This window comes from Festucalex cinctus, chromosome 21 (genome assembly GCF_051991245.1).
Source record: "Festucalex cinctus isolate MCC-2025b chromosome 21, RoL_Fcin_1.0, whole genome shotgun sequence".
NCBI lineage: Eukaryota > Metazoa > Chordata > Actinopteri > Syngnathiformes > Syngnathidae > Festucalex > Festucalex cinctus.
Window position 1 is genome coordinate 4,400,757 of NC_135431.1, and position 27,217 is coordinate 4,427,973.

Here is a 27,217-nt window from a genome sequence, read left to right on the forward strand (position 1 = left end):
ACACCTGACTGTACTATACTATTACTATACATGGTTATTTAAAAAAAATATCAGCTTTACTACACATGGTGGGTATTTTTTTATTTTTATCATTGCACTGCTGCACTGCTAATGTGAACTTAAGGATTTGCGGTTTGTGTTGTCTGTTGGCCCCTGCTGGCTCGGGGGCTAGGTGTACATAATGAAGTGACCCACATAGAAAAACAGCCATTTTATTGATTGCAGAAGACATGCATTGTCAGGGTAACAGTCTGACGACGTAATAGTTCCAACTTCTTTTTGCGGGGGGTCTGTGGTGGTTAAAAAAAACCAAACATGCTCCAGGGGGTCTCACACAATTCACTTTTTTTTTTGGTTCAACTTTTAAAACACTAAAACATATTTTATTTTAAAATGCAAGTGCTATAAATAGAAAACATTGTTTTTGAAAAGAAGCCACTTGTTCATTTGCTCTTTTTTTTGTACAAATGAGAACAAAATGAGAAGGCCTTCATTAGAATACAAACACTTCACAATTACAAAAAAAAAAAAAAAAAAAAGTGAAAACATGAAAAAGTTGATATTACAGTAGTGAAGACTTCAGGATGTTGAAATTTCAGTTTGAATCCGAAATGCTCGAGATCCTATCAAATCTGCGGTGCTGCATTTGTGCTTATCGTGGACAACGCGGACGTGTGTGCATAGATCGCCGCGAATATGTCGTCGGGAGAAAATTCAAGACATTCAAGAAAGAAGTTTTTCAAATCCGACAAACGCCGTACAGAGAACATTGAATGTCAAAGCTTCAACTTGAAAATGTAAACATGTTGGCCTGTGCACAATTTTAATCTGGAAAAAAAATTGTTCTCCATTTCCATGCATTCCAATTGGCCAAAATGTTTCATCACACACACTGGGTTGACATTTTCGAGGTTCAACTGTACGTTGGATATGCTACATCATCCAAATGCATCTCCGCAAATGACAGTATTTCAGAAAACTTCATTTATTTCTGAAGTTGTTTCTTGACAGAAGTGTATTTATCTGTGAATTTCAGTTTTGTAATGATCAAAAGATCCCTGTAAATGGGCGACAGTGCATCACTTTGAATTTGAGATCAGAGAAGTGAGCGAGATCTAGTAAGTTAGTTTTATATATATATATATATATATATATATATATATATATATATATATATATATATATATATATATATATATATATATATATATATATATATATATATATATATATATATATATATAATAAAGATTAGTTTGCTATCGAAAGATCCAAATACCCAAAAAACTCATTCACCAGTCACAATTGAACTTTGACGTCTATAGCCGTCAATGGCAGTGAATGAATTCATCTGCACGAGTTTCACTTTTTCAATTCAACTACAGAAATGAATTCAGTTTTCCACGACTGTCTTATTTCTTGTGACGCACCTTTTCATACGTTGTTGATTGATCCTAAAAATTCAACCGTCAAAACGAGCAAAGAGCAGCACCATGTCCTGTATTTACATTTTGTTCTCCACCCATTGATTTTTATTTTTTTTGTGGCTCTTGAAAGGCAACATCGTCCTCATCGGTGCTCCTGCCATTGATGATTGATCGTCATGGAGATTTTTGCCGGCGCCAGGATGAGCTCGTCGCCAAGTCTCCCGCGATTGGACGCTTTGCATAAATTTGCATGGGTGGAGTGGGCGGAGTCAAGGGTGATGGGCTACGGTTGACGTCGTCGCGGAAGGCGAAGGGAAGACGGTTGGTGGAAAGTCCGGAAGGATCCGGGTAATCAGATTCGGATTTGGTAGCCGTCGGTCAGTGTGCTCAGTTCGGGAGATTTCGTCTCCACGCACGCCGGCCTGGAAAAAGACACAAAACCAAAAATGTTAAAAAAAAAAATGTAAAAAATTAAAACTTTGCCACAATTACATTTTCGGTGTGACATTTTTTTTCCACTCTTTCTAAACTCTTGACTTCTGGAATCACGGCTGCAGTCACGTGACCTTGCACGCTAATCCGAGGTGGCAACGGTTGCTGCGGTGCCACGTCGTCACAATCTCGCAGCTGTCATCCCAATCGGCTCGCGTTTCGTCTCTGCTGACATTCACAAGCTCACACATTTGCACACAAACTCACTCACTCACACACGGGCTTATTTTTTTTTGCCGACAGCGCGACGAGGCGCACTTACGACTTGTCTCTGCGCCGCGCCGGTCGTCGCTGCGGGCTGCCGCCCTGCCGGTGTCGGCGCGGCGACAGGGACTTGCCGCGGCTTCGCTCCTTGATGGGGGACTGAGCGCTCGACGACTTCAAGATCTGAAAAGTCACAGGAGGAGAATCGTCTTGGAAATGACGGAAGTATTGTCAAAGTCACAAGTTGACTTTCACGGTCAAGCTGTTGCCAAGATAAACAAAAGCCACGTAAAAATTATGTTTGTGTGTGTGTCATCATCAAGAAAAAAATAATGCCGACTCAGCAGGGATGCATGACGGCTTTTCCTGGCGCAGCGTGAACAGCTGCAGACAGCTGTTGTCGGTTCCGATAAGTGGGTCATCCCGTCCGAGTGAACAAGTGGGTAGAGTAGACACAAATTGTAATCAAGAAAGAGTACTGTTACTTAACACCTGGGTTGTAATAGTTTTGGTATTTTCATTATAAGTTACATTTTAGCTCGTTTTGAGTGGGGTTATTTTTTTTATTTTTAAATATTTTGTTAGTTTTAATTAATTTGGTTTGTTAGTTTTTGTATGTTTTTTAATAATTTTGTTTTTTGTTTAAATGCTTGGTTTTAATTTTTATTAGTTTTAGTACTGGTTTGTTTTGTTTTTTTAAATATTTCTTATGTGCAGATAGATTAAAAAAAATATATATCACAAGGATAAATATTAGGGAGGTAACGATATCCAAATGTCACGACACAATATCACGATATGAATCTCATGATACGATAACTATCATGATATGGTGGGGAGGTTGGCGATATTTAAAAAAGATCACAATATTGGGAAAAAACAAAACAAAAAAACAAAAAAAACAAAAACAAAGAGCTCATACTAAAAAAAAACACACAAAAAACACAATATTGTGCTTTTGTACATAACATCACAACATAACATTTTTTTGTGTTTTTTTTTTTCAAAATTATGTTTTATTATTATTATGTTATGTTGTTAATGCACGCACATTGAGTTCCTCCACATATTGACTTGCTTCACAGGCATATTACATTCCTCTTCATCTGACAATTAGTGTAGATTTTAAAGATAGAAGGGCCAAAACATCCCTAATGAAAATGAAATTGCACAAAAAAAAAACTAGCCACCAGAGGGTGCTAGAACTGCACAAATGGAAATCAACCTGACTTTTTTAACAGATGCGTTGTATTTAAATATCGTGAACATGACGACGACAATATTGTGGCAGTTTTAATATCACGATATCGCGCTTATCGTTACATCCTTAGTAAATACTGGGTAGTAAAAACTACAATATTTTAAAACATCCATCCGCCAATCCAACAAGGGTGCTGTAGAACAGTCTATTTGACTTTGAAGTACAAATAATGCATTGCAATGTTTACGCTTTGTAGTTTGTTACGTTTTCATTTTTATTTTGTTCACAAATTCTTTTTAAATGTTTGTAATTTCGTTAGTTTTCATTAACTAAAATAACCTTGTTCCAGACGACACAAGTTATCACAGTAAAACTTAATAAGATTCACTTCCGCATTCATTAATGTGTTTATTTTTGGGGGGGGTTTATGACGCAAACATGAAATGATGCTAACCTTATCCGCTACCAACATGACAAAGCTTACAAAGATACAACCCGACTAGCACATGTAAACCCTGAAGTCTATTTAAAAAAAGAAAAAATGTCATTCTTGGGGATTGAGCTGAGATCACAGCAAAGCTTCATACAGCTGACGCTGTCGTGCTTGTGCAAATGCTTGCTAAGCGCGCGCGCGTGTGATGTCAGTGTCAAATAACAGCACACCAAACTGGCTGCATGTCAGCAGTTATGTAGGTCGGTCATTTTTCAACGCACGCGCACCTTCATCCTCATGTCTCGCCCGTGTTTCTCCAGCTCGCGCTTCATCTCCGGGGCGGCCATCTTGGCGGCGTTGAGTACCAGGTACTTCCACTCGATGGCCTGGCACACGTGAGGGTCGTGAGGCACGTACAGGCCGATCTTCACCTGGGCAACAAACGCGCAACCATGTTGCAGATAAGCACCTTGACAATTTGACTCAACCTAAAGCAAAAAAAAAAATAGAACGAGCGACGGTTCGTAGAAGTTGAGATCGACGTGGCGTGACCGCACGCCGACGGTACCTTCTTGAGGCTGTGCTGGTATCGCTTGTAGGAGTTCTCAAAGTCGGCCACCAGCTCGCCGAGCGTGCGGTGGCTGAGCGGCTTGTCCATGAGGTCCGAGCGGCGGCTCATGCCCAGCGAGCCGTAGCGTCCGTTGCAGTAGACGCCCAGGACCACGTGATGGAAGCAGTGGCCCGAGAACTGCGTCTTGAAGCTGATGGGGAAGCGCTCCAGCGACGTCAGGCCGTTCGTCAGGTAGCTGCGTGAACCCATGTTAAGGATTTGGCTTCAAAATCAAATCTGCATCGCCGCCGAACAAGAGAAATTTGTCACATACCAAAGTACAGTAATGTAAAGTTGCCAAATACTCACCAACGTCACGTAACAAGGAAACAACAAATCAAATCAGTATGCAGCCTTGTCAGATTGTGAATCTAGTTCAATGTATCTATCTAGTTGTAAGTAGCTATTTTGTTGTTTTATTCTATTTCTTAATAAGCCTCCTTTGGACAAGTATCTATCTATCTATCGAATGACATTTTTTTGTTTGGTTTGACGCCATGTTTTGAAAGCACTGTTGAATTCTCGCGTGATTTGCAGTTGTCGCGGGATCGCGCCGGCCGTCTCGTGTGATTGACGTCATCGTTACGTTAGCGTTAGCTCGAATCGGGCTACACAAGCAAACCACTCGCAGCTCGAAATGTGTTAATTGCCGCAACTCTACTTGCTTTTTAGTAAGGAACGTCTAAAGATAGTGAGGCAAAAGTGAAGACGATAATATCCCTGTCGTGGCTAATGAATGGCTCGTTTATGAAAGCCCCTCGCGGGTGGCTCGCTGACTCGTCACAGGACAGTCACGCAGCAGAAAAACGACACTCTTTAGCATGTTTCGGTCTCACAAGTCACAATGGTTCAGAGGGAAGGGGAGCGAGCAAGGGAAGAGGAAAGTAAAGAAAAAAAAAAAGAAAAAAAAACGCCCCCACCTCGCGAATGCTCAAAAGGGATATGCTCGAGCACTATGCAACGTAAGGCCTCATAGCTCAGTGGTTAGAGCACTGGTCTTGTAAACCAGGGGTCGCGAGTTCAATTCTCGCTGGGGCCTAACATAACAATTTTTTTCTTTTCTTCACACTTCACACCTAAAAAATAACGCGCGTCTTTGATAAAAAGGCCTATTGTGTTTTTGTTTTTAACGTTTTCGTTTTGTTTTGAACGTTTTTGTTTTGAACATAAGAGGAGCCTCCAAGAATAGGTAACTGTAAAAAAACAAAAAACAAACTACTGTTTAAATGTTTGGCATTTTTGCCTTTTCTTTTGAGCATCAACAGTATACAAGTAAAAGGCCCTTTCACACTGCACTTGGAACATTGCGCCATTGAGCATTTCACTGTATCATTGTACATGTGCTGTGGCATGCATAGCACAGTGGTGCCCTAAACCAATTTCACTGAGGTGGACATTCGACCCATTTCCAGCAAGTTAATCTTAGTTAAGTTGGTAAACCTTACAAGACAAAACCAAGCAAGCCCTCAATAGTAGCCCATTATATTATTATTTATAAACTGGGTTGCTAAATCTCCACTGCCTTTAGAGTGACGTGAAGAGAGACCGTGAATCCACCAACGTTGAGCATCAGGTTTGTGATGTTAAAAAAAAAAAAAAAGCCTTTTCATTTTATTTGAGTGACACTAAAATAATAGGACAATGTTTAAAGTGATGTGAAAATAATGTGTGGCAGATTGTACTGAATACAATAAATATGTAATGAATAAATACAGTAAAATGACTCAGACAATAGTAGCGCAACCTCACAACTAGTGCTTTTATTTACACTTTGGCTTTGTGGATATGTTTTATGCTTTCTTTTGTATACATCACATTGTACAATTTGGTGTCTTTTTGCATTTGTTTTTATTTTGCCTCTGTTCTCTGGGTTCTAGCCTGGATAAATAAAAGTGAAATCAGTAAATCAATGAATACAAGTAAACAATAATAATAATAATACATCTTGTTTCCTACATCATGGTGGGAATCATGAAAACTAAGTGCAGTGTGAACAGGCCTTAATCTTTCACTGTTTTTTTTGACCGCAGCTTTCTTCTGTGGGCCAAATAAAAGTCGGGATGCCTGCTGAGACTACGCAAACGACCTTTTTTTTAAAAAAATAATAAAAAATAAATAATAAACAATTCAAATCTCTTTGTGTCGCCAAATTGACATTTGCGTTTGTTGTCAGTTATGCTTCCTGCTAATGGGACATGACTACAACTCAACCTTTGGAATTATAAAACAATGAAGCAATCTGTGCATGTTGGTAAAAAAAAAAAAAAGGGAAGGGGGGGGGGGGGCGTGAACTTTGAAGTGAGCTCTTGTTGCCTGGCAACAAGATTGGTTAAGAACGGTAAGAGGACGGCGGCGGCGTGGCAACTTGTCAGCTAGATTTCACATGCGTGCAAAACATGTGACCTCATACGTGTGCGTGTGTGACGAATGAATCGGGCGGGGGATCAAGCCGTGTCCATTTCGGGCGAGGCGACGGCGCAGCAGGTGTTTGCGGTGAAAAAGGATACATTCCCAGGATGACGGCCTCCAGACATTTGATTGGCAGCGACTCTCGCACCATCTCCCGCGCCGTCTCCATCAACCTGACATTAAATAAAATGACACTCAAATAATAATCATAAATTGAACTCCAAGAGGGTGATGTTGGAAAATATGAAAGGATCAAAATGTTATAGACGCCTCTTCTCTTGTTCAGGCCAGAAACTTTTGGAACATATGTGAGGTATTTTCAAACTAAATAAACCAACTAGCTAGCAACTCATTCATGAATTTATAACGTCTATATCAGACTATGGCAGTGAATGAGTTAATTGTTAAGAGTCAACTTTAAGAAATTCCTTTTCTTGTGCTAAAATTACAACTTTGATGCTAAAAATCACATTATTTTTCCCCCTCAGAAAATAAATCATTTATGACATTTTTTTTTACCTCTTAAAATTTAAGACTGATTTTTTTTCCGTCACCCATCAAAGGTTTAGTATGACTTGTAATTTTATTTTATTTTATTTTTAAACATGAAATGTTGAAAAGTGTAGAAATCATTTTTTGGGGGGGGGGAATCTTGACAATTTTGAGGTACAGAGTTGCACTACTTAATTTTGGATTCTATTTTTATTTAAACTATTTTATTTCTTTTACTTGTTAAATTTTCATCTTATTTATGTGAATGACTTGATTGTTAAGACTCAAATTTAAGAAATTCATTTTCTTGAGGAAAAATTCCAACTTTTATTCTAAAAATCTTTTTTTTTCCTTAGAAAATGAATCATTTGATACATTGCATTTTTTTTTACATCTTAAAATTTAAGACTGATTTTCTCCCCAACACCCAAAATGTTTTAGTATGACTGTTAAAATAATAATAATAATAATAATTGAAAAGCGCACAACTCATTTTATTTTATTACATTTTCATCTTGTTTAAAGAATTTTACCTTTTAATTCCTTCCTAAGTCCACTCGTCTAAAGACAGCATTCTGATTAATATTGCGTTTGTGGAATATAAACTCAGCCGCAAAATCCACCCGTTTTTATCCATCTCAAGGGGCGGCCATTTTGCCACTTGCTGTCCACTTATAATGACATCACAGTTGCTCAGGTAGCGACCAATCACGGCTCACCTCTTTTCAGGGTTTGCTAATATGCTGTTTGCAAGCTGATCCGTGACTGGTCGTTACCCGAGCAACTGTGACGCCATTTTCAGTGGACAGTAGCAAAATGGCCGCCACCTGAGATGGCTAAAAACAAAAACAGGCGATGGAAACGTCACTAACCCACAGAGAGGCCGGTTCTTCTTGATCTCGAAGAACTGCGTGCCCGTGTGGTTGTATCTGACGCACGCAGTTAAGAAGCAACCGCCATGTTGTGCTCGTACCCCGCTGCTTGCGTGTGCAAACATTGCGAGCGGCGACTGATTGGACCATCTGTCGCCCCCCCCCCCAAAAAAAAAAAGGATACTGCAGAGCCTTCATGAAATTCTGGACCACCACGAGCCAGTCTGGCACCGACATTGCCGGCTTGAAGGTGGGCAGCGGGGGGACGTGATGCTGCCAAGGGAGCAAGAGAGACGAGAGCCGTTAGTTATCATTTCAGTAGTTACTCCAATCCATTTCATTGATTACTTCTGCCTTAGATCTTTCAAAAGATCCAAAACTGTGTTCCTGAATAGACCGTATTGCTTTTTTGTGCATGTGCAAACCTTGACTAAATGACACGCCGAGTGTTTACTGTGAGTCACACTTCCCACCAGGCCAGCTGCAGCCCCCCCCAATTAAATTGTCTCCCTTCCTGTTTTGTCCGCCCTCTTCCCCTCTTCATCCCACCCCGCTGACCTCGGTCCGCACGGCAAACAGGAAGTGCGATTAAAACCTCCCTGGCGAGATGAAACGGGGCGTCCCTAATAATACGGCCGGTGCGTGCCACGCCCATGAGAAAGTCCAGTTGGCACCGGGAGATTATCCGCTGGCCAGATTGTTTTGGAGGGATTATTTTCTTTGTGCGATTCAGGCCAAGCAGGCGGCGAGAGAGACAGAGGACACCGCTGCGGGACACGAAACATTGTCACCACTGCGCAGGTTTCCACAGTGTTTACATGATCTGGCACATCAGCTTCTTGAGATATTTCTATCTTGTGTTTGACCGATAAAAGCGTGCGCAATACCCAATATTTACGGATTTTAAACTACAACGTTTCAGGAAAAATAAATAAATAAATAAAATCCACCTGCTGCTGACCCTAACCCTTAATTCATAAATATTATTAAATACTGCATATTATTATATATTATGAAAACGTGATGTTTTAAAGAAAAAAAGAAAAAAAAACATCGAGAAATGTTTTCTTAATTTTGAAGACATTTGCAAACATCTGCTTTTATTTTGGCGGATTTTCTGACGGATATTACGGATCAAACCAGTGGTGGTGCCAAAATGGCAAAGGACTTGAAAAATGCTCACAATTAATTAAATAATAAAATCAAAAAAAAAAAAATCAATTACAATTATTACGCTCCACACTTATAAAGTCAGCTTGATCATAAAAAATAATATTATTTTTTTAGTTGAGATTAAATTTAGACATTTGCACCTTTTTTTAATTTTAAAATAACTAATTTAATGAATACATTTTGTTTCATCCAAAATAAACTTGCATAATTAGTGTTTAAAAGAATTTCATTTGGCTTAATAATGTTTTTTACATTTAAACATGTTCTGGTTTTTACCAAAAAAATAAATAAATGATCGTCCTAATCGTGATTTCAATTATTACCAAAATAATCATGATTAATATTTTCTTCATAATCCAGCAGCCCTACTTGGGGTGTCAGCGTGCTGTGATGACAAAAGTGAAAATAAATAAATAAAATCTTTTTTTTTTTTTTTTTTTAATTACAACTCCTGTTTTTGTTTACATTGAAAACCATTTCAAGTGGTTTTATAATATTTCACGAGATGCCACATTAGTGTTTGAAGCTAATCTTGTCATGTCCAAAAAACGTCGCCGACGGCTTTTCGGGCTGACAAGATGGAGGCGGCGGTTAAGCTTTCTCCCCTGGAGCGCGCGTCAACCTGTGTGTGCGCGTGTCTCTCTTTTCTGTCTGTGGGTCACGTCCACCTCCTCGACGCATTCGTGCTCTCATGAATGGATGATTGTTCTTGAATTGATTTGGATGGTGTGGCTGGTGGGGAAAAGAATGCGCTTGTCCTCCCTCCTCTTCTTGTTGTGCTATTTGTGCTCATGCAGCAAAACGATGCACTTCAGCTTCCTCTTAACTTATTAGCGAACGTCATATGTTTATAAAAAAAAAAAAAAAAAAAAAGCCATTGACATTCAACTTGAGTCCTTACTCACTGCAGTATCACTGCTTTGTCTTACCTTGGGCAGGTAGGCGGCGTTGCGTATGGCGTCCACCATCTCCTGGCCCTCGGGGTGCACGGCGGCCACGTGGGCCCACATCCGCTCCCAGGTGGCCCCCTCGATGGGGAAGCCGGCGCGGTTGACGTAGAAGAGCAGCCCTCCGTCCTTCTCCTCTTCCTCGCGGTTGGGGCTGCTGCCCTCGCTCGACTCCTCGTGGGCGGCGGCCCGCCGCAGCAGGCAGTGGGCGCTGGAGCTTTTCGAGCGGCCGTGCCGGCTCAGCTTGGCCGGCGGGCGGGCGGCCGCCCGGCCCGGGGGGTCGGGGCCGGTCATGGGGGAGCTGGACGAGGAAGAGGAGGGTGACGGACGGGTCCCGCTACGGGCGCATCCTCCTGCTTGCGCTTGGCGTTGATGAGAGCATGCTGAGAAACCTGGAAACAGTCAAAGTAAACATCAACAACACAACAAGCACATTTTCTACATAAGTAGACTTCAAGACAACGTGAAAACTTCAACTTCAGCAGGAGCCGAAACATTAGAAAATATAGCAAACTAATCCAATCGCTCGGAAACTGACTGGGAAAAGCCCTAATATGTCTAAAAATAGAGTTGGGGGACGACAAGTGGTCCAACACAACTGTGTGGATGACGTCATAAGTCCCCAAGAAAACGTCTGGCCACTCTGCTCTGACACAAAGTTGCTCCTTTCTTTCTTTTTAAGTAATCTTATACACAAAAAGCGTTCGTTAAATGTGCAGCGTTCCTGTGGCATGACTTTAAAATGATTTTTTGTTGTTTTTAGGATAGCCGTTGAAACAATTCAAACTCACCACATCGTGCGTCAGCGTCGTGCAAAAGCCGTTTAAACCATGTAATAATTTTAAACTGTTGTAAAAGAAACGATGCAAAAAGAAAACGATTCTTTAGGCATTCTGGTGCACTCTTATTTAGTTTGGTGTTGTTTTGGTGCAGCGAGCCGTTGCAACTTCATCCCTTCCGTCCCACTGTTATCAAACTCGCGTTTACATCACCGCTAACACCGGAAATGCCATACAAACAAATTATAGTAAAATCGTTGTAGCAAACAAATATACACTCGGATTACCGACGTGAACCAAAATGCGACGGAAAAGATTAAAACAAATGAGACAACATCAAACATTCAGTCACAACGGAACGTCAATTAATTCAAGAGAACAAAATTTAGCACGAGGGTCTTAACTTTGAAAATCCCAATCGGACATCTTTCTCGGCTTTGACGCCCTCGCTCGTCTTCACTGATCTCACTGCGGGGCCCTATCAAACGGGGAAAATTACCTCTTGTGAGCCTTCCTCGCCTTCAGCGGCCTCCCCGGCGCCTCACTTTGGGCTATCTTGTTCGCAATCCCGCCGTCATGTTGATTTGAGTTCCCCCTCGCCAGTTTCTTACATGATTAAACCCCCGGCGAGGAAAGGAAACGATGCGGCTCGCTCCTAACTGCTGTTACCGAGTAGCTAGTATCGCTGTGGCTGTCTGCCTTCCCATTGGTCCATCCAACAATGAGGGGCGGGACAAAGAAGCAGCGCTGCCCGATGCTGCTTTCTGATTGGCCAGTTCGGAGGCGTTAGGCGTTAACAAGTGTTCCATCTGCGATGAAGAGGATACTGTTGCACTTTGTCACAACTGTTGATGTAATGATTTTTTGTTTGTTTGTTTGAACTTGTAAATGATTACAACACACAGTTGTAAACAAACAGAAATATGAACAAACTTGGTTTAAATAAATAAAATAAAATAAAAACTAACATAGGGAAGATGGGAAATTGCACACACGCAATGCAACTGCATCAATTTCAACAGCAAAAGTTGAAGATGCGCATGAAAATGCTTTTAAGTTGCAGTGACGAGTGACCTTTGACGGTGACGCTTTTTCAGTTGCATTATAGCACCTCCTGCTGGAGGTAAAGGGTATTAAAATTGAATGGAAAATACCCTCGTACAGTATTGTCAATCAATACAATAATTGATTCTCTGATCATTGCAGCGCCAAATGAGTTTGAACGTAAGGAATGAGTCAATTTTTGGTTTCTAAACGCCAAAATGCTTCCTGATTTTGCATGCTATGATATAGATTATAAAGGTGCAGCATTCGTCTGAATTCAAAGTCAATTCAGGACTTGAGTTGGAATGTTGCGCCCCATGTGTGAACATGCTCAGAACGACCGAAACACAAGACTGTGATGTTGGCCGCAAAACCGGATTGACGAGAACACCCTCACCCCTCCTTTCCACTGATATCAAGTTTCTCATCTCAACATTTTTGTGTTACTGTGCAGCTTCATGCTTCATCATTCCACAGATGGGAATCCTGGACGAGCTTCTTCAGTCTGGCGGCGGCTTGGCAACCCTGCTGGCGGCGGCCGCCGCCGCCCTGCTGCTGGTCTACACGCTCTCGTCTGCTTTGAGCAGGCAGGAACTCGCCAACGAGCCTCCGGGGCCGAGACCGCTGCCTCTGCTGGGGAACCTCCTGCAGATGGACCTCAAGAGACCCTACAACACCCTGGTGGAGGTCCATGCCAAGTCGTCGCTCCTTGTGTTTATAAAAAGCAGAGGTGGGGGACTCGAGTCACATGACTTGACTCGAGTTAGACTTAAGTTGCCAATTTTAAGACTCTGTACTTGTTTAGCTAAACTTTACAAAAGACTGGACCAGAGTTTGATTTGGATTTCATGTGGCTCGTAAAACGTTACTCTTTCCAAATTGCGTACAAACCTGGCAACCCACTGAGGGTCAATCGTTAACTCTTTTACTGCCACACGTTAGGAAAAAAACAAAAACAAAAACAAAAACCCCCGCAGTGCCATTTCGCTGATTACGAGCATTCATCACATTCTGTCACATTTCATTGTAATTCCATACACCAACAGCCCATTGAAAAGAGACACAATGCTGCCATCTGCTGGCCATAGTTAGGTGGTGTTTTTGATTCCACAACCCATTGACCAGGCAGCGCTGCACTTAGACGTTGCTCCATCCATTTAAGAAAAGAAAAAAAAAAAAAAACGTAGATGACGTCATTTCCCGTTTATGGCAGCATACATCGTGATTTTACTAATCGTTATTAAACGTTTTTGGCAGTCAAAGAGTTAAAGAAAAATTCCCCAAACTCTTACTCCCACCTCTGCTGAATACCCGTCAAATTGACCTAACTTGATATTAAAGGACTGACCTTCCAAGTTCTCTCCCACGTCCTCAGATGTCCAAGAAGTACGGGCCGGTTTTCACAGTCTACCTGGGTTCCAAGAAGGTGGTGGTCCTGGCCGGCTACAAGACGGTAAAAGAAGCCCTGGTCAACCACGCAGAGGAGTTTGGAGACAGAGATATCTTACGCATCGTGAAGCAGTACAACGACGGACACGGTGAGCCAGACGAGATCACCTTGTCGAGAACAGCTTCTTGATGCCGCTTCCGACCTCCCGAGGTGTCATTTGGGCCAACGGAGACTCGTGGAAGGAGATGCGACGCTTCGCTTTGAGCAACCTGAGAGACTTCGGGATGGGAAAGAAGGTGTGCGAGGACAAGATCGTCGAGGAATCTCAGCACCTCTTGGGAGTCATCAGGAACTTCAAAGGTTTCTGTACAATAGGACATCACGAAAATGAATTATCTGATCATTGTCTATTGCCTCGAGACTAGTGGTTCTAATCTTAACATGGGTTGAGTCAGTCTCAGAAATTAAGCAGAGGTATTTTTATTTTTATTTTTTAATCTAGGAGAGGCCTTCGACACCACGCAGCCAATCAACTATGCGGTCTCCAACATTATCTGCTCCATCGTATACGGGAACAGGTTCGACTATGATGATCCCGAGTTCACCAACATGGTAGATGGAATGAACCGGAAAATCCAGCTGGCAGGTTCACCGTCTGCCCAGGTAGTAAAATAAAGAATGAAAGTATTTTTTTTTTTTTTTAAATTACACGGTCTCTATTAGGGCTGCGCAATATATCGAAAAAATATCGATATTGCGATATTGGCTCATGCAATATGTACATCGCAAAGACATGCAATAAGTTTGATATGGAATTTTATGCTTTTATCTGACTGTCAGGTTTACCAGTTTGACATTTATTAAAATATGACAATAAAAGGAGAGAAAACATTGAGTTCAAGGAGAGAAACTCTGAAAAAAAAAATCCCCTCCTCACCCTCTCTTTTTATTTGGTATCCACGCCCCTAGTTCCATGCAAAACATAGTTGGAACACAGTGTACTTAACGAAAATGTGCACCGCCATCCAATAGTTGAACATTATCTAGAGGTCATTACAATTAATTAAGAATACATTGAGTTTATTTTTTACCTCATGAAAAAGATGTAATTCTTTCATTAGATAATAAAAATGTCATTTCTTTAGGCACGTTAAATATCGCAATAATATCGATATTGCTATATTCAGCAACTATATCGTATTATCGCATGTGTTTCCAATATAGTGCAGCCCTAGTCTCTCTCTCTATATATATATATATCGTGGATTTTCACTTATTCTACAGCTATATAATCGACATCTTTACCATGCTTAATGCTTCCTTGCCAGGTCTACAACTTATTCCCGTGGCTCGGCAAAAGGCTGCCACAGAACAAGGAATTCTTCCAACTGACGGACGAATACGGAAAGAAGAATCTGGAGATATTCAGCCGACTGAGAGAAAGCCTCAATCCGCTCTTGTGCAGAAGCCTGGTAGACGCCTACTTCATCCGAAAGCAACACCTGGAGGTGCAAAGACAAAAGTGGCACAGCAACAACAACAAAATTTACCCCAACCAAAATGAAGCCATTCTAGAATGACACGCTGAAGAACCGAAGAGCCGTAAACACTTTCTAATCCTGTCCATATGCCTATTGTGGTCTTAACGGCCGGTCTGGTTGTGCATTCAGGAGAGCGGGATCACCAACAGTCACTTCCATGACCAAAACCTGATGTGGACAGTTCAGAACCTCTTTGCCGCCGGCACAGACACGACGGCCGCTACGCTCAGGTGGTCTCTGCTCCTCATGGCCAAGTATCCTGACATCCAAGGTACAGTAAGACCAGGAAAAAAAAAAAAAACTTGAGTCTTCTGCATCAGAACCGAAAAGCCTGGTTCCCCCTCGCAGACAAAGTCCATGAGGAACTGCGCAGGGTGATCGGCGATCGTCAGGTCCAGGTGGAGGACCGCAAGAACTTGCCCTTCACCGACGCCGTCATCCACGAGACGCAGAGGCTGGCCAACATCGCACCCATGGCCGTCCCTCACCGGACCAGCCAGGATGTCACGTTCCGAGGGTTCTTCATCAAGAAGGTAAGAACCTCTTCTCACGACTAGCATCTTCTCTCTAGACTGGATCCGTTCTTCCGTGAGGACCAGAAACTTGTGACTGGACTGGTACCGTCTCTCAAGACTAAAACCTTCCCTTGGGATTGGAACTTCCTCATGGAACTATTGTAGAACTTTCTCTCGAGACTAAAACCTCTTGTGCGTTCAACGTGCGTCTGTGAGCAGGACACCACAGTCTACGTCCTCCTGACGTCCGTCCTCCACGACGAGAGCGAGTGGGAGAAACCGCATTCCTTCCATCCCGACCACTTCCTGGACAAGGACGGCAAGTTTGTCAAGAACGACGCCTTCATGCCCTTCTCTGCAGGTGGGAAAGCGCACGCACACGCCGCTCGCGGCAGCGCCAGTGACTGGTTGCGCTGCAGGTCGCAGGGTCTGCCTGGGGGAGAGCCTGGCCCGCATGGAGCTCTTCATCTTCTTCGTCACGCTGCTGCAGCACTTCCGCTTCCGACCTCCGCCGGGGGTCTCCGAGGACAGCCTGGACCTGACCCCCCGCGTGGGCTTCACGCTCAGCCCGACCGCGCACAAGCTCAGAGCGTTCGATTGCATGTGAGCGCCACAGTTGCACCGGAAGATGATTTGATTTTCAAGGTGCAGTTATTACATAATTCAAGGTTAAAATATGATCTGTATTGAAAACAACCAAACAACTTAACACTGCTAGCTAAATGCTAACACATGATAGGAAATACCACAGGCTAACAAGCAACATCACAACAGGTGTATATTCTTTATCTTCTGCAAAAAACAACTCATATTACTGAGTCACAATAGTTACCTGAAAATCATGTCTGCGTACCGCCACCTGCTGGTCAAGCCACACGCACACAGAAGGAGCTGCAATCAATTAATTAACCATGATGTATACTGTCTGTAAACTATCAGTTTGCATTCTTTGACATTGCAACGTGATTTATCAAGCATAATAAAGTGGAATTTGTTGGGGTTTTGGTTTGTTTGTTTTTTGGACAGGAACGGATTAACTGCATTTACATTCATTTCATTCTGAAAAGATGATTTGAGCTAGAAATGAGTTATGAGCGTGGTCACGACAAATTTAACTCGTATCTCAAAAGCGTTTCAAATAGCTTGTAGACAATAATATCGTTACAATTACACGATTATTTTTTTTTATTATTATAGACGATGCAAACAAATACTAGCCTACAATTTGCACAAAAAGTTTTGCATATTGGTATTTATCTTGTGAGAAATCATGAGCGTGATCTTGAGCATGATCTCAAATGGAACAGCAGGGGGCACAATAACCCAACTAAATGGCGTTGTTTTCAAATTACATGCACTAATTGAGTCTAAGTCCATTTTAATCTAATCATATAGTATCACGACCGTTATTGATTCTGGTGAGCACATCAAAATGACGTCACAGTGTTACTGAATAACGCTGTCATAATAATGTTTTCGAAATGAACGCCACACAACTTTTATTTTGGTGAGTCCCGCCCTGCGAGTGGGTTGGACCGAGAATGTCACCCGAGTAAATTGGGTGAAGGGGTGGGAGGATCTTTCACAAATCGGCCTCTCAAAAATGGACGTTTCGGTCGCTTTGTTCCCGCTGACCTCCAGCTCCGTGCTGGGCTCCGTGCTGGTGCTGCTCCTCGCCTATGTGGCGTGGGCGTCGGCCTCCAGCACGCCGGAGCCTCGGCGGCAGGAGCCTCCGGGCCCCAGGCCGCTGCCGCTGCTGGGAAACTTGCTCCAGCTCAACCTGCACGGACCGCACTGGACCCTGCTGGAGGTGAGCGAAAACGTGCGCGCGCGCGCGCGCATGCAATTCACACGCACGCGCTTAGTTTTGACTTGAGTTTTGTTTTGATTCGGTTTTCATTTTTAGAGCAGATTTGTATTGTATCGTCTCAAAAATGATTCATTTCAGTTTTTAGCAATACCGAAATAAGAGTTGTCAATACAAGTTGACATTTTAACTATAATTAAACTTAGTTTTACGTAGTTTTATGAACGTAAAATAGGTTTGAGTGATTTTTTTTTTTTTTCTTGAGTTTTCGTTCGCTATTACTAAGTCTTGGGCGTCGAAATTTATGCGCTTTCTGACTAGTGATTTGTGCACTTTTGGACTCGAGTTCCGGTTCACCAATTTGGTGTCTTTCCAATATCACCAGTTAAATGTTGGCAACGACACACTTAAAAAAAATAATAATAAAATAAAATAAAAAATAAAGTACAGATACAGAGCATCATGTAAAGACTCTAGTTAGCCACTAGCAGATTATTTGTTTACTGTACTTCATAATCGACACATGCCCTGAAACTGACCTCACCTCTTTGATTCAAGATGTCGAAGAAGTACGGCCAAGTGTTCACCTTCCACATGGGCCCCAAAAAGGTGGTTGTTCTGGCCGGTTACAAGACAGTGAAGGAGGCCCTGGTCCAGCACGCCGAAGAGTTTGGAGAACGAGATCCTCTGAATACAATCAAAGAGACCAAGCTGGAGCACGGTAAAAGCGCAAACTGCAAACTGTTAAGTTTCACCCGGGCACAGCGAGTGAATGAAATAGTTTCGCTCACCCGAGGCGTCATTTGGACCAACGGAGACTCGTGGAAGGAGATGCGTCGCTTCGCTTTGAGCAACCTGAGAGACTTTGGGATGGGAAAAAAGGCGTGCGAGGACAAGATCATCGAAGAATGTCAGCACCTCTTGGAAGTCTTCAAAGATTTTAGAGGTGATGCACAGCAAGTTCGACAACACATCAGCATCATAACACGCAAACAGAAGATATTAAACGCACGCAAGATTCATCTAAGTGTACTGCTCGCTACCGCACATTTTACCATACCAAGCATTTTGCATCTTTTGTTTACATTAGGGAAAAGGGACTCGACCAGGGGGCACAAATTCCCCATACAAACACGGATGATTGACACCCGCCACCTATATATGACTTTTGACATAAAATAAAAAAAACTTGCCGAAGCAATTTCTTGAGATATTGTGTGTGAATGCTGAATGAAAAAAAAAGAAAAAAAGAAAATATATTGATATCTTGAGTGATGTGAATTTTTGAACGATAGGGAATAATGTCAAATTGTATTGAATGAATTGGAATATTTAAATACTGTATATGGAATTATGTGAAATAATATTGTTAAAGTGTGCAATTGTGTGAAAAATGTGGAATTTTTGGTATGTTTTGAATTTCAAATAGGAGCTAATGTTTCAGTCTCATATTCACATTGGAAATGAATGGGGATTTTTAGGGTGAAAATGCTGAATTGTAGGAAAACTATGATTGATGGGAATGAGAAAAATAATAGCCCATGAAGCATGGACGTTTGGAACATGTTGACGTTGGAATGGTGTGAATAGGTTGAGAAATGTAGAAGTAGTTGAAGGACAAAAAACGGCGGTATAAGAAAACGTAGAATAACATTGAATGCCGCCTTGTGGTGAAATCTTCTTTCATGGTGCCGATTATCGTTTCAGGTGAAGCGTTCGACACCCAGCAGCCGCTCAACTACGCCGTGTCCAACATCATCTGCTCGCTGGTGTTCGGCGACAGGTTCCAGTACGACGACCCCGCCTTCACGGCCATGGTGCAACGCACCAGCAGAAACATTCAGATTGTGGGCGGTCCATCCTTGCAGGTAGCTACAACGTCGAACGTCCATTTGCATAAAACGTGGATTGAGCCAGAGCAAATACATTTAATAGATGTGCCAAAATGTTGCTTTTCCTCAGTTGTACAACATGTTCCCATGGATTGGCAAGTGGTTTTCCTCGGAGAGAGAGGAGCTTCGCGTTCTGGGGACGGCCAACCGGAAGCAGGCCACGGAACTGATCCAGGGTCTGAAGGAGACTCTGGACCCGCAGAGCAGTCGAGGCTTGGTGGACGCCTTCCTCATCCGACAGCAGCAACTGGAGGTACGATGGTTGTATCAAGAATCACTCACGATTAGCTCGATCATGGTTCCTTGAATGATTCCCAAGAGAGCCAACAACTCTGCATTCCTTTGTTTGCAGGACTCTGGGGATGTGGGTCACTTCCACAATTCGAACCTTCTGATTACGGTCTCCAACTTGTTTGTGGCAGGCACAGAAACTACCTCCACCACACTCAGATGGGCGCTCCTCCTCATGGCCAAGTATCCCGAAATACAAGGTCTGTGCTAAGTTTGAAATGTGCATTTGGCAAAACTTCTATCCAACAACAAGTGAAGCAGTTGCTTCCAGTTCAGGTCACCTGAGGAGTTCTTATCAAAGTCACGACCAAGTACTTAAATAATGTAGATTCAAAAGCAACTAAATAATCAGTCACTTTTCAGTTTTTGGATTTTTGATTACCAATTGAGACGCTGATTACAAGTTAGACTCACTTACACTACTTGTGAACCCGCAGAGAAGGTCCAAGCGGAGCTGAAACGGGTGATCGGCGATCGTCAGGTCCAGGTGGAGGACCGCAAGAACTTGCCCTTCACCGACGCCGTCGTCCACGAGACGCAGAGGCTGTCCGACATCATTCCCATGTCGCTCCCTCACCGGACCAGCCAGGACGTCACATTCCGGGGCTACTTCATCAAGAAGGTCAGCAAACTGAAAAATGTCAAAAGTCCTCTTAAGGTCTTTTACAAGGTTTGTAAAGTAAAAGAAAGTCCAGATTCTGAAATATACTTCTCATTTGCTCCCAATAACGTGTAAATACGTTTTTTTTATGTTTTATGTGTCCCAAAGACGTATTTATACGTTTTTTCGTTTTTTTTTATGCTAGAGCATACAGAAGGCTTTGATGCAGCCTCTCAACTGCAAAGAACGGTTGCAGAAATGGCAGTTATTACACAACCGGCCAGCAGGTGGCAGCCGAGCAAAGGAGATCAACCAGGGCCATGTAGAAAAAAAAAGCTAAATTACTTAGAATTTTAAATAGATTTGTGAAAACTGATGAAACGTAGCTCTCTTCTAATGCTAATTGCTGCAAAACGGAAACAGATAGAAACATACTTTTTTTTCCTGATGAAATAAGAGACTTTAATCTTTCTTTTGGTAGGTTCCATGTTTTTATAGCAATTGAACACAAAATTCTGTGGGCCTTGCAAAATCAGTCAAAATCCACGAACGGGATTGCTTCTGTGAAAATGGCTGGGAGTGAATAAGTTAAGTACAAAAGGTCTGCACACCTCTCTACTTCCCAAATGCGAGTAAAAGTAAAAAATGGTCAGAAAAATGAATACTCAAAAAGTACTGCAACCAATTATTGGTTGGTCATCTCCCACCACTGCTAAAATATTGTTTTCCGCCCACAGGGCACGACCGTGTGTCCTCTCCTTTTTTTTTTTTTTTTTTTTTTTTTTTTTTTTTTTTTTTTTTTTTTTTTTTTTTTTTTTTTTTTTTTCTTTTTGAAGAGCTCAGAATTGTTCATTCGGTAGTCTTACCGATTCAACGTCTTGTCATCATTGCTCTTTTCCTTTTTTTTTTTTTTTTTTTTTTTTTTTTTTTTGTGTGTGTGTGTATGTGTGCGTGCGTTTGCGTGCGTGCGTTTGCGTGCGTGCGTGCGTTTGCGTGTGTGCGTTTGCGTGCGTTTGCGTGCGTGCGTGTGCGTGCGTGCAAATACGTATAAATTTATACTCATTCATTCACCTAAAACCTTATAAATATCCCATTACCCTTCGCCTTAACCAGGTACTTCAGAATCTTGCCAGAGTCGTGAGATTTAAATGGTCAGGAGACCAGAGAAAAGGTCAGAAAAAAAAAGAAATAAAGAGAAAAGAAAGGTAAATCAAAGTGACATCCAGCACCGACCAAACACTTCCTGCCTTCCCCATGATTACAAAATCAAAGTCTTACGCCAACCCCGGAAGCCTCTAAATTCCAGCAAATTTAGCGAGATCTCAAGAGCCCAGAGGAAAAACTAAAGAGAGGAAGGAGGGAAGGATCGATAAGGCAGAGTGAGATCAATAGAAGCCAGTACATCCAATCCATCAAAGTGAAGTCCAGCACCAACAAGACCCCTCCTGCGTGGTTACAAAACCGGAGTCTTATGCCAACCCCAGAAACCTCATACTTCTAATAAATTAAGATCTCAAGTGACCAGAGGAAAAACTAAAGAGAGGAAGGAGGGAAGGATAGATAAAGAAAAGTGAGAACCACAGACACCAGCACCAACTGATTCAAGGGGCTGTGGGAGGGAGAGGGTACTTCTGTTGAGTTTCAGTAGATGCTGGTGCGACGGATCTGGCATGCATAAGGACCACCACCAAAGAGAGAAGCCGTCAACCGCGGTCCAGCAAAGCGAGCACCCCCCCCCGGAATCCCCAGGCCGCGGCAGCACCAAGGCCACCCCCAAGCCACCCGAGCGGACACCGGTCAGCGAGCCGACCCAGACACCCGGAACACCCCCGCCCCAGCCCCGGCCCACACCCCCGAGCCCAAGGCCGCAGAACGAGGCCCAGCGGGCCCCCACAGCGCCCCACCGGTCCCCAGCCCCCACCCCCCCACGACCCCCCCGCACCCCACCCAAACCCGCCATCCACCACGACCCAGGCCCCACCACCCCCGACCCCCAAACCCCCGAACACACCCCGACCCCCAGCACCCAACCCCCCACCCACCCATACCTCCACCCCCCCCCCCAAACAAGCCGCCCCCCCCCCGACGGCCGCCACCCCCCCCCCCGCGAACCCGGCCCCCCCGCGAGAACCCCCCACCCCCCCCCCCGGAAACCGGCACCGGGCAGCAGCGCAGAGAGGGAAGATGTGCCCACCCCACCTCCAGCCGCGCGAGATTTGCACCGCGGCGGGAGGGGGGAAGCAGAGGAGGAAGCACCAGGGGAGAAGGCGGGACACCAGAACACCGAGCCCGGTGGGGAGAGGCCCCGGTCGTCACGCCAGAGTACAAGTGACACCTAACCCTGTTACTGAGTCCGCCAGCTCGCCGACTGGCGAGCTCTACCCTTACACCGTGAATGTGGCCCCACCCAGTGTATATAAAAGTGTGTGCGTGTGGTGCATTAAAATTGGGAGCAGGTGAGTCGGAGCAGAGGGAAAAAATTTCCCCTACTCCGACACACCCGTATCCCCCCCCAAAAAATGAATATGTATATGTGTGGTGCATTAAAAAAGGGAATGGAGGGACAAAGTGGTGGGGCAGGGACACAAATGGGGGGGACCACAGCGCTGCCAGGCACTGCAGTCCATCCCCTCTGATGGCTCCCCGCCCCAACTCACCCCTCCCCTTGGACGTGAGGTGCATTAAAATTGGAGGGGAGTTGAAGGGTGAAGACGGTGTTTCCACCCTTCCCCACCCCACCAAGAAATGTGTTGTGTGCCCTATGTGTATATTTACAAAGTGTATAGTGCAAGCTAGTGAAGTGAGTAAGAGGAGCGACCAGCGGGGCCTCACCCAACCCGGCGGGTGTAGGTGGCACGCCCGCCCCCCAGCACCCCCACCCCCCGCCGCCCCCCACCTCATCCACCCGGCACCACAATGGGCGGGCAGCCAGCGCAGCAGGGCTACCGGACAGCCCACCAGCCACCGGGGCCCGCCCGGGGCACCAGGAGTTATACCGGAGCGGGGCAGGCCCCAAACCCTCGCCCGGCCCCCGGAGCCCGACGCCCGGGCCGGGGAGGGAGCCCCAGGCCCAGGGAGAGGGAGGGGGAGGGGCCGCAGGGCAGACAGGGAAGGGGGGGGGGGGGGCGGGGGAAGCGGGGAGAAGACGACAAGAAGGCGAAAGGGCGGCTGCAGGGCAGGAGGCGGGGGGGGAGAGGAGGAGGGAGGGCGACAAGGGAAAAGGGACCGGGAGGCAGAGGAGGATGGGCGGGAGGAGGCGAGGAGGGAGAGGCGACGGGGGGGAGGAAGGGGGAGGGGAGAGGGAACCACGGGGCACACCGGAGGCCCACCCACCCCGAACCGCGCCGCCGGGCACGGAGCAGCGGACCGCGCCGGGACGGCACCGCCCCGGGCACCAGGGGAAGCACCCCAACACCGCACCCCACAGGGGGCCCAGGGAGCGGCCAAGACGCAACCGCCACCGAGCAGACAACGGGGGGGGGGGGGGGGGGGGGGGGGGCAGAACCACCCCCGCCCGACCACAGGGGACGGCGTCAAGAAAATTGACTAATTAGCATGCAGTAACACCAAGTGTTGATGCTTAGTGCCCACTAGAAATAGATCTTAAGGAGTTATTGAGTATAGTGTCGTATAGTGTGGTATGCTCGAGCCCACTAGCAGCAACTAGGTTCCTGACTATATAAAAATAAAAACAATCAGATACAAAATACCAAATACAGGAGCAGCGAAAACAGAAGTTGTAACGATGTGGTGGCTCTCGTTAACAGGCAGAATCTTGGCAGGATTAAGTTGCCAAATTGAGATTAAAATATTCTATGTACATAGACCATATTTGTTTAAATCTTGATACTTGATTTTTATTTAAGGCAGAGATTTTTTCCATTGAGATATAATTTATTAGTAAGTTTAACCAGTGGTCGATATTTAGAGATTGTTTATTTTTCCAATTGACAAGGATTATTTTTTTAGCAATAGTAAGGGCTATAAATATAGATTGAGATTGTTTACATGGTCGCTCAGTTATTGTTAAGTCACCTAGTAAACACAGTCTTGGAGATAAAGGAAGCCTACAGTTTAATATATCAGCGAGCTTTTCCAAGATTTTAGTCCAGAAATGCAGCACTGGAGTACATGACCATAAAGCATGAAGATAAGTATCGGCAGTGTTTTGTGAGCACTGGAGACAAATGTCGGAGTCAGAGAGTCCCATTTTTTTCATCATATATTGTGTAATATATGTTCTATGAAGTATCTTATATTGGATAAGTTGCAAATTTGTCTGTTTGGTCATTTTAAATACATTTTCACAGATTTGGGTCCAAAAGTCTGGTTCCGGAACTATAGACAAGTCTTTTTCCCATTTTAAAGTCGGTAAATACGTTTTATTTGTGTATAAAAATAACTTATATATTTTTGATATTTTCTTTATTGTTGTTGGAGAAAGCTTTATAATATCTTTAGCTAAGACAGGCAGTTGGAGCGTATCTTGAAGTGTTGGGATTTGTTTCTTAACCATATTTTTAACTTGCAGATAATGTAAGAAATTTCCCTTTTTTATTTCATATTTCTGGACCAAGTTTGTATACGATATAAACTTATTATCTGAGAAAAGATGATGAAGGTGTGTAATTCCTTTCTGCTCCCATAGGCTTAAATGGAACGACTGATTATTAAGTTGAAAGTCGGGGTTATGCCAAATGGGAGAGAGCCCACAGGGCGCCAATTGGGAGTTTGTAATTTCTAATGCCTTCCACCAGGCAGTCAGGGTGGCGGCTATCATTGGGTTTTTAAAACAATTATGTCGTCTTATTGATTTTGTAATAAAGAGTAAATCTGACAGTCTAAGATTATTACAATCCTTCTGCTCCAATTCCAACCAACAGTTAGTATCTCTGTTGGGTTGTGTCCATAGCACAAGATATTGTAGTTGATTAGCTAGATAATAGTACATAAAGTTTGGTGCCTCTAAACCTCCTTTAGATTTACTTTCCTGAAGAGTAGATAGACTAATTTTGGCTTTTTTTTTATTCCAATAGAATTTTATGATAGCAGAGTCCAGCGATTGGAACCAGTTAGACGTAGGTTTAAATGGAATCATTGAAAATAAATAATTAATCTTTGGTAAAACTTTCATTTTTATAGTAGCTATCCGTCCTATTAAAGAGATCGGAAGATTATTCCAGCGTTCCAGGTCACTACGGATACTATCCAATAATGGTGAAAAATTTAAAGAAGTTAATTCAGTTAACTTAGGTGAAATTTTAACACCTAAGTATTTTAAATTACCTGTAGGAAAGGAGTAGTGTGGATCCTGACTTGTAGGATTCCATGAATTTTCTGTAATAGGTAATAATGTTGATTTTGTCCAGTTAATAGAGTAATCTGATAAGTGAGAGAATTTAGTTATTAATTTAAATGCTTCCCCTAGCGAGATAGCAGGTTCTTCTAAATAGAGTAATATATCATCGGCATATAGATTAATTTTATGTTCTATTGTCCCGGAGTGGATTCCTTGGATCCGTCTATCCTGACGTATAGCTAATGCAAGCGGCTCAATAAATATAGCAAATAATAAAGGAGAAATTGGGCACCCTTGTCTTGTTCCCCTTTGTAAAGTAAAACTCTGTGATGTAATCCCATTAGTAGTAACTGTAGCTTTAGGAGAATCATATAATATTGAGACCCATTGAATGAATGACTCCCCGAAGCCGAATTTATTTAAGACAGCAAAGAGGAAGGACCAGTTAACTTTATCGAATGCTTTTTCTGCATCCAGCGAAATAACAACTGCCTTTTTATCATACCGCTGTGACATACTAATCAAGTTAAAGAGTCTCCTAATATTATTAGTAGAATGACGACCTTTAATAAAACCTGTTTGATCACTATGAATAATTGTCGAGATTACCGTCTCTAATCGAGATGCCAAGGACCGTGTGTCCTCTCCTGACGTCCGTCCTGCATGACGAGCGCGAGTGGGAGAAGCCGCTCTCCTTCCATCCGCAACATTTCCTGGACAAGGACGGGAAGTTCGTCAAGCCCGACGCCTTCATGCCCTTCTCGGCAGGTGCGTCACACGATGGCAGCCTTGTGCCGTCACTTGTTGCTATGCAGAAATTGAGAGCCCAACACAGTGGGAGGTTTTCTCATCTTTAGTCGTTTTATTTCGGTGGTTGGCTCGTAATTGAGTTAGTTTGTAAGTTTCTTTGTTAGAAAGTTTTTAGTGATTTGGTGTGTTTCTTGGACGCCTTAAAAAAAAAAAAAAATTATAATCTTTTGTGGATTGGCTGCACGGCAGGTCGCAGGGTCTGCCTGGGAGAGAGCCTGGCCCGCATGGAACTCTTCATCTTTTTCGTCACACTGCTGCAACACTTCCGCTTCCGGCCACCCCCGGGGGTCACCGAGGACGAGCTGGACCTGACCCCCTGCGTTGGCGGCACGCTGTGCCCCGCGCCGCACAAGCTTTGTGCAGTCTCCGTTGCCGGCTAGCCAGCTAGCGAACATTGTATTTTTTTTTTTTGTAATCATCTGCCTGGATCATTTGTGATCACACTACTAATAACCGCACAGTTTTTTCCCCATGAATTTGCAATCTTTGCACAAATGTTGAAATGTATGTTTTTTTTTTTTGTTTGTTTTTACCGAAAATTGTGTTTGATTTTATTAGCGAATAAAGTTGATTAAACGCATTTGTAATGTGTGCTCAAATATGTATGCATTCAAACAAATAATGTCATTGTTCATTTGTTAGAACAAAATCTGTGCCTATTTCAAGACCAATTCTCCCTGCACACTTTTGACTCAAACATATTTTGCTCTTCTACTTTTTTTTTTTTTTAACGGGCTGCTGATGTTTCATTTGTCATGGAAACAAAAGTCCATAAAGTCAATCGCATGCGGGTCAAAGATCAATCGGTGTATTTTTCTGCAGTATCTGTGTTAAACATTAATCATGATTCATCTGCCCGGGATTCAGTCGTATGAAAAGAACACACAACCTCAGAATAAATCAAATGAATTGTCTTTCCGCCTCAATGAAAGCCTAAAACATTATGGTGGTGCTCCTTAACTTATATATTTTCCTGTTTATGTGATGC

The 27,217-nt window shown here is 43.5% G+C and overlaps 3 protein-coding genes and 1 non-coding gene across 8 annotated transcripts; 3 read left to right on the forward strand and 1 right to left on the reverse strand.

Moving 5' to 3' along the window:
* Window positions 1–196: 196 nt before the first annotated feature.
* On the reverse strand, window positions 197–16,376 carry vash2 (vasohibin 2). 3 transcript variants are annotated; one of them, XM_077511115.1, is made up of 12 exons: window positions 14,779–16,374; window positions 13,641–13,837; window positions 13,432–13,526; window positions 11,539–12,791; window positions 10,243–10,652; window positions 8,325–8,413; window positions 8,141–8,197; window positions 6,875–6,949; window positions 4,326–4,563; window positions 4,045–4,188; window positions 2,182–2,306; window positions 197–1,849 (listed from the first exon to the last, which is right to left on the reverse strand). In XM_077511115.1, the coding sequence occupies exons 5-12, from the start codon at window positions 10,552–10,554 to the stop codon at window positions 1,780–1,782; spliced, it is 1,110 nt and encodes a 369-aa protein (XP_077367241.1). In that variant the 5' UTR covers window positions 10,555–10,652; window positions 11,539–12,791; window positions 13,432–13,526; window positions 13,641–13,837; window positions 14,779–16,374; the 3' UTR covers window positions 197–1,779. The 3 variants fall into 3 exon arrangements, with proteins under 3 accessions (XP_077367241.1, XP_077367242.1, XP_077367243.1); XM_077511116.1 differs by lacking the exon at window positions 11,539–12,791 and having other exon boundaries at window positions 14,779–16,376; XM_077511117.1 differs by lacking the exons at window positions 11,539–12,791; window positions 13,432–13,526; window positions 13,641–13,837; window positions 14,779–16,374 and adding an exon at window positions 11,052–11,517.
* trnat-ugu (transfer RNA threonine (anticodon UGU)) lies at window positions 5,334–5,406 on the forward strand. The gene has a single exon. It is a non-coding gene; the product is annotated as a tRNA-Thr (tRNA).
* Window positions 12,522–16,528, forward strand: LOC144010683 (cytochrome P450 2K1-like). Of its 2 annotated transcripts, XM_077511109.1 has the most exons (9): window positions 12,523–12,770; window positions 13,459–13,621; window positions 13,684–13,833; window positions 13,976–14,136; window positions 14,802–14,981; window positions 15,144–15,285; window positions 15,363–15,547; window positions 15,749–15,890; window positions 15,949–16,528. In XM_077511109.1, exons 1-9 carry the CDS (start codon window positions 12,561–12,563, stop codon window positions 16,134–16,136), a joined length of 1,521 nt encoding a protein of 506 aa, XP_077367235.1. In that variant the 5' UTR covers window positions 12,523–12,560; the 3' UTR covers window positions 16,137–16,528. The 2 variants fall into 2 exon arrangements, with proteins under 2 accessions (XP_077367234.1, XP_077367235.1); XM_077511108.1 differs by having other exon boundaries at window positions 12,522–12,770; window positions 15,749–16,528.
* A 136-nt stretch (window positions 16,529–16,664) lies between these two features.
* Window positions 16,665–27,064, forward strand: LOC144010686 (cytochrome P450 2K1-like). 2 transcript variants are annotated; one of them, XM_077511113.1, is made up of 9 exons: window positions 16,665–17,339; window positions 17,895–18,057; window positions 18,133–18,282; window positions 19,044–19,204; window positions 19,299–19,481; window positions 19,581–19,719; window positions 19,957–20,141; window positions 26,043–26,187; window positions 26,419–27,059. In XM_077511113.1, the coding sequence occupies exons 1-9, from the start codon at window positions 17,133–17,135 to the stop codon at window positions 26,607–26,609; spliced, it is 1,524 nt and encodes a 507-aa protein (XP_077367239.1). In that variant the 5' UTR covers window positions 16,665–17,132; the 3' UTR covers window positions 26,610–27,059. The 2 variants fall into 2 exon arrangements, with proteins under 2 accessions (XP_077367239.1, XP_077367238.1); XM_077511112.1 differs by having other exon boundaries at window positions 17,895–18,282; window positions 26,419–27,064.
* The last annotated feature ends 153 nt before the right edge of the window (window positions 27,065–27,217 follow it).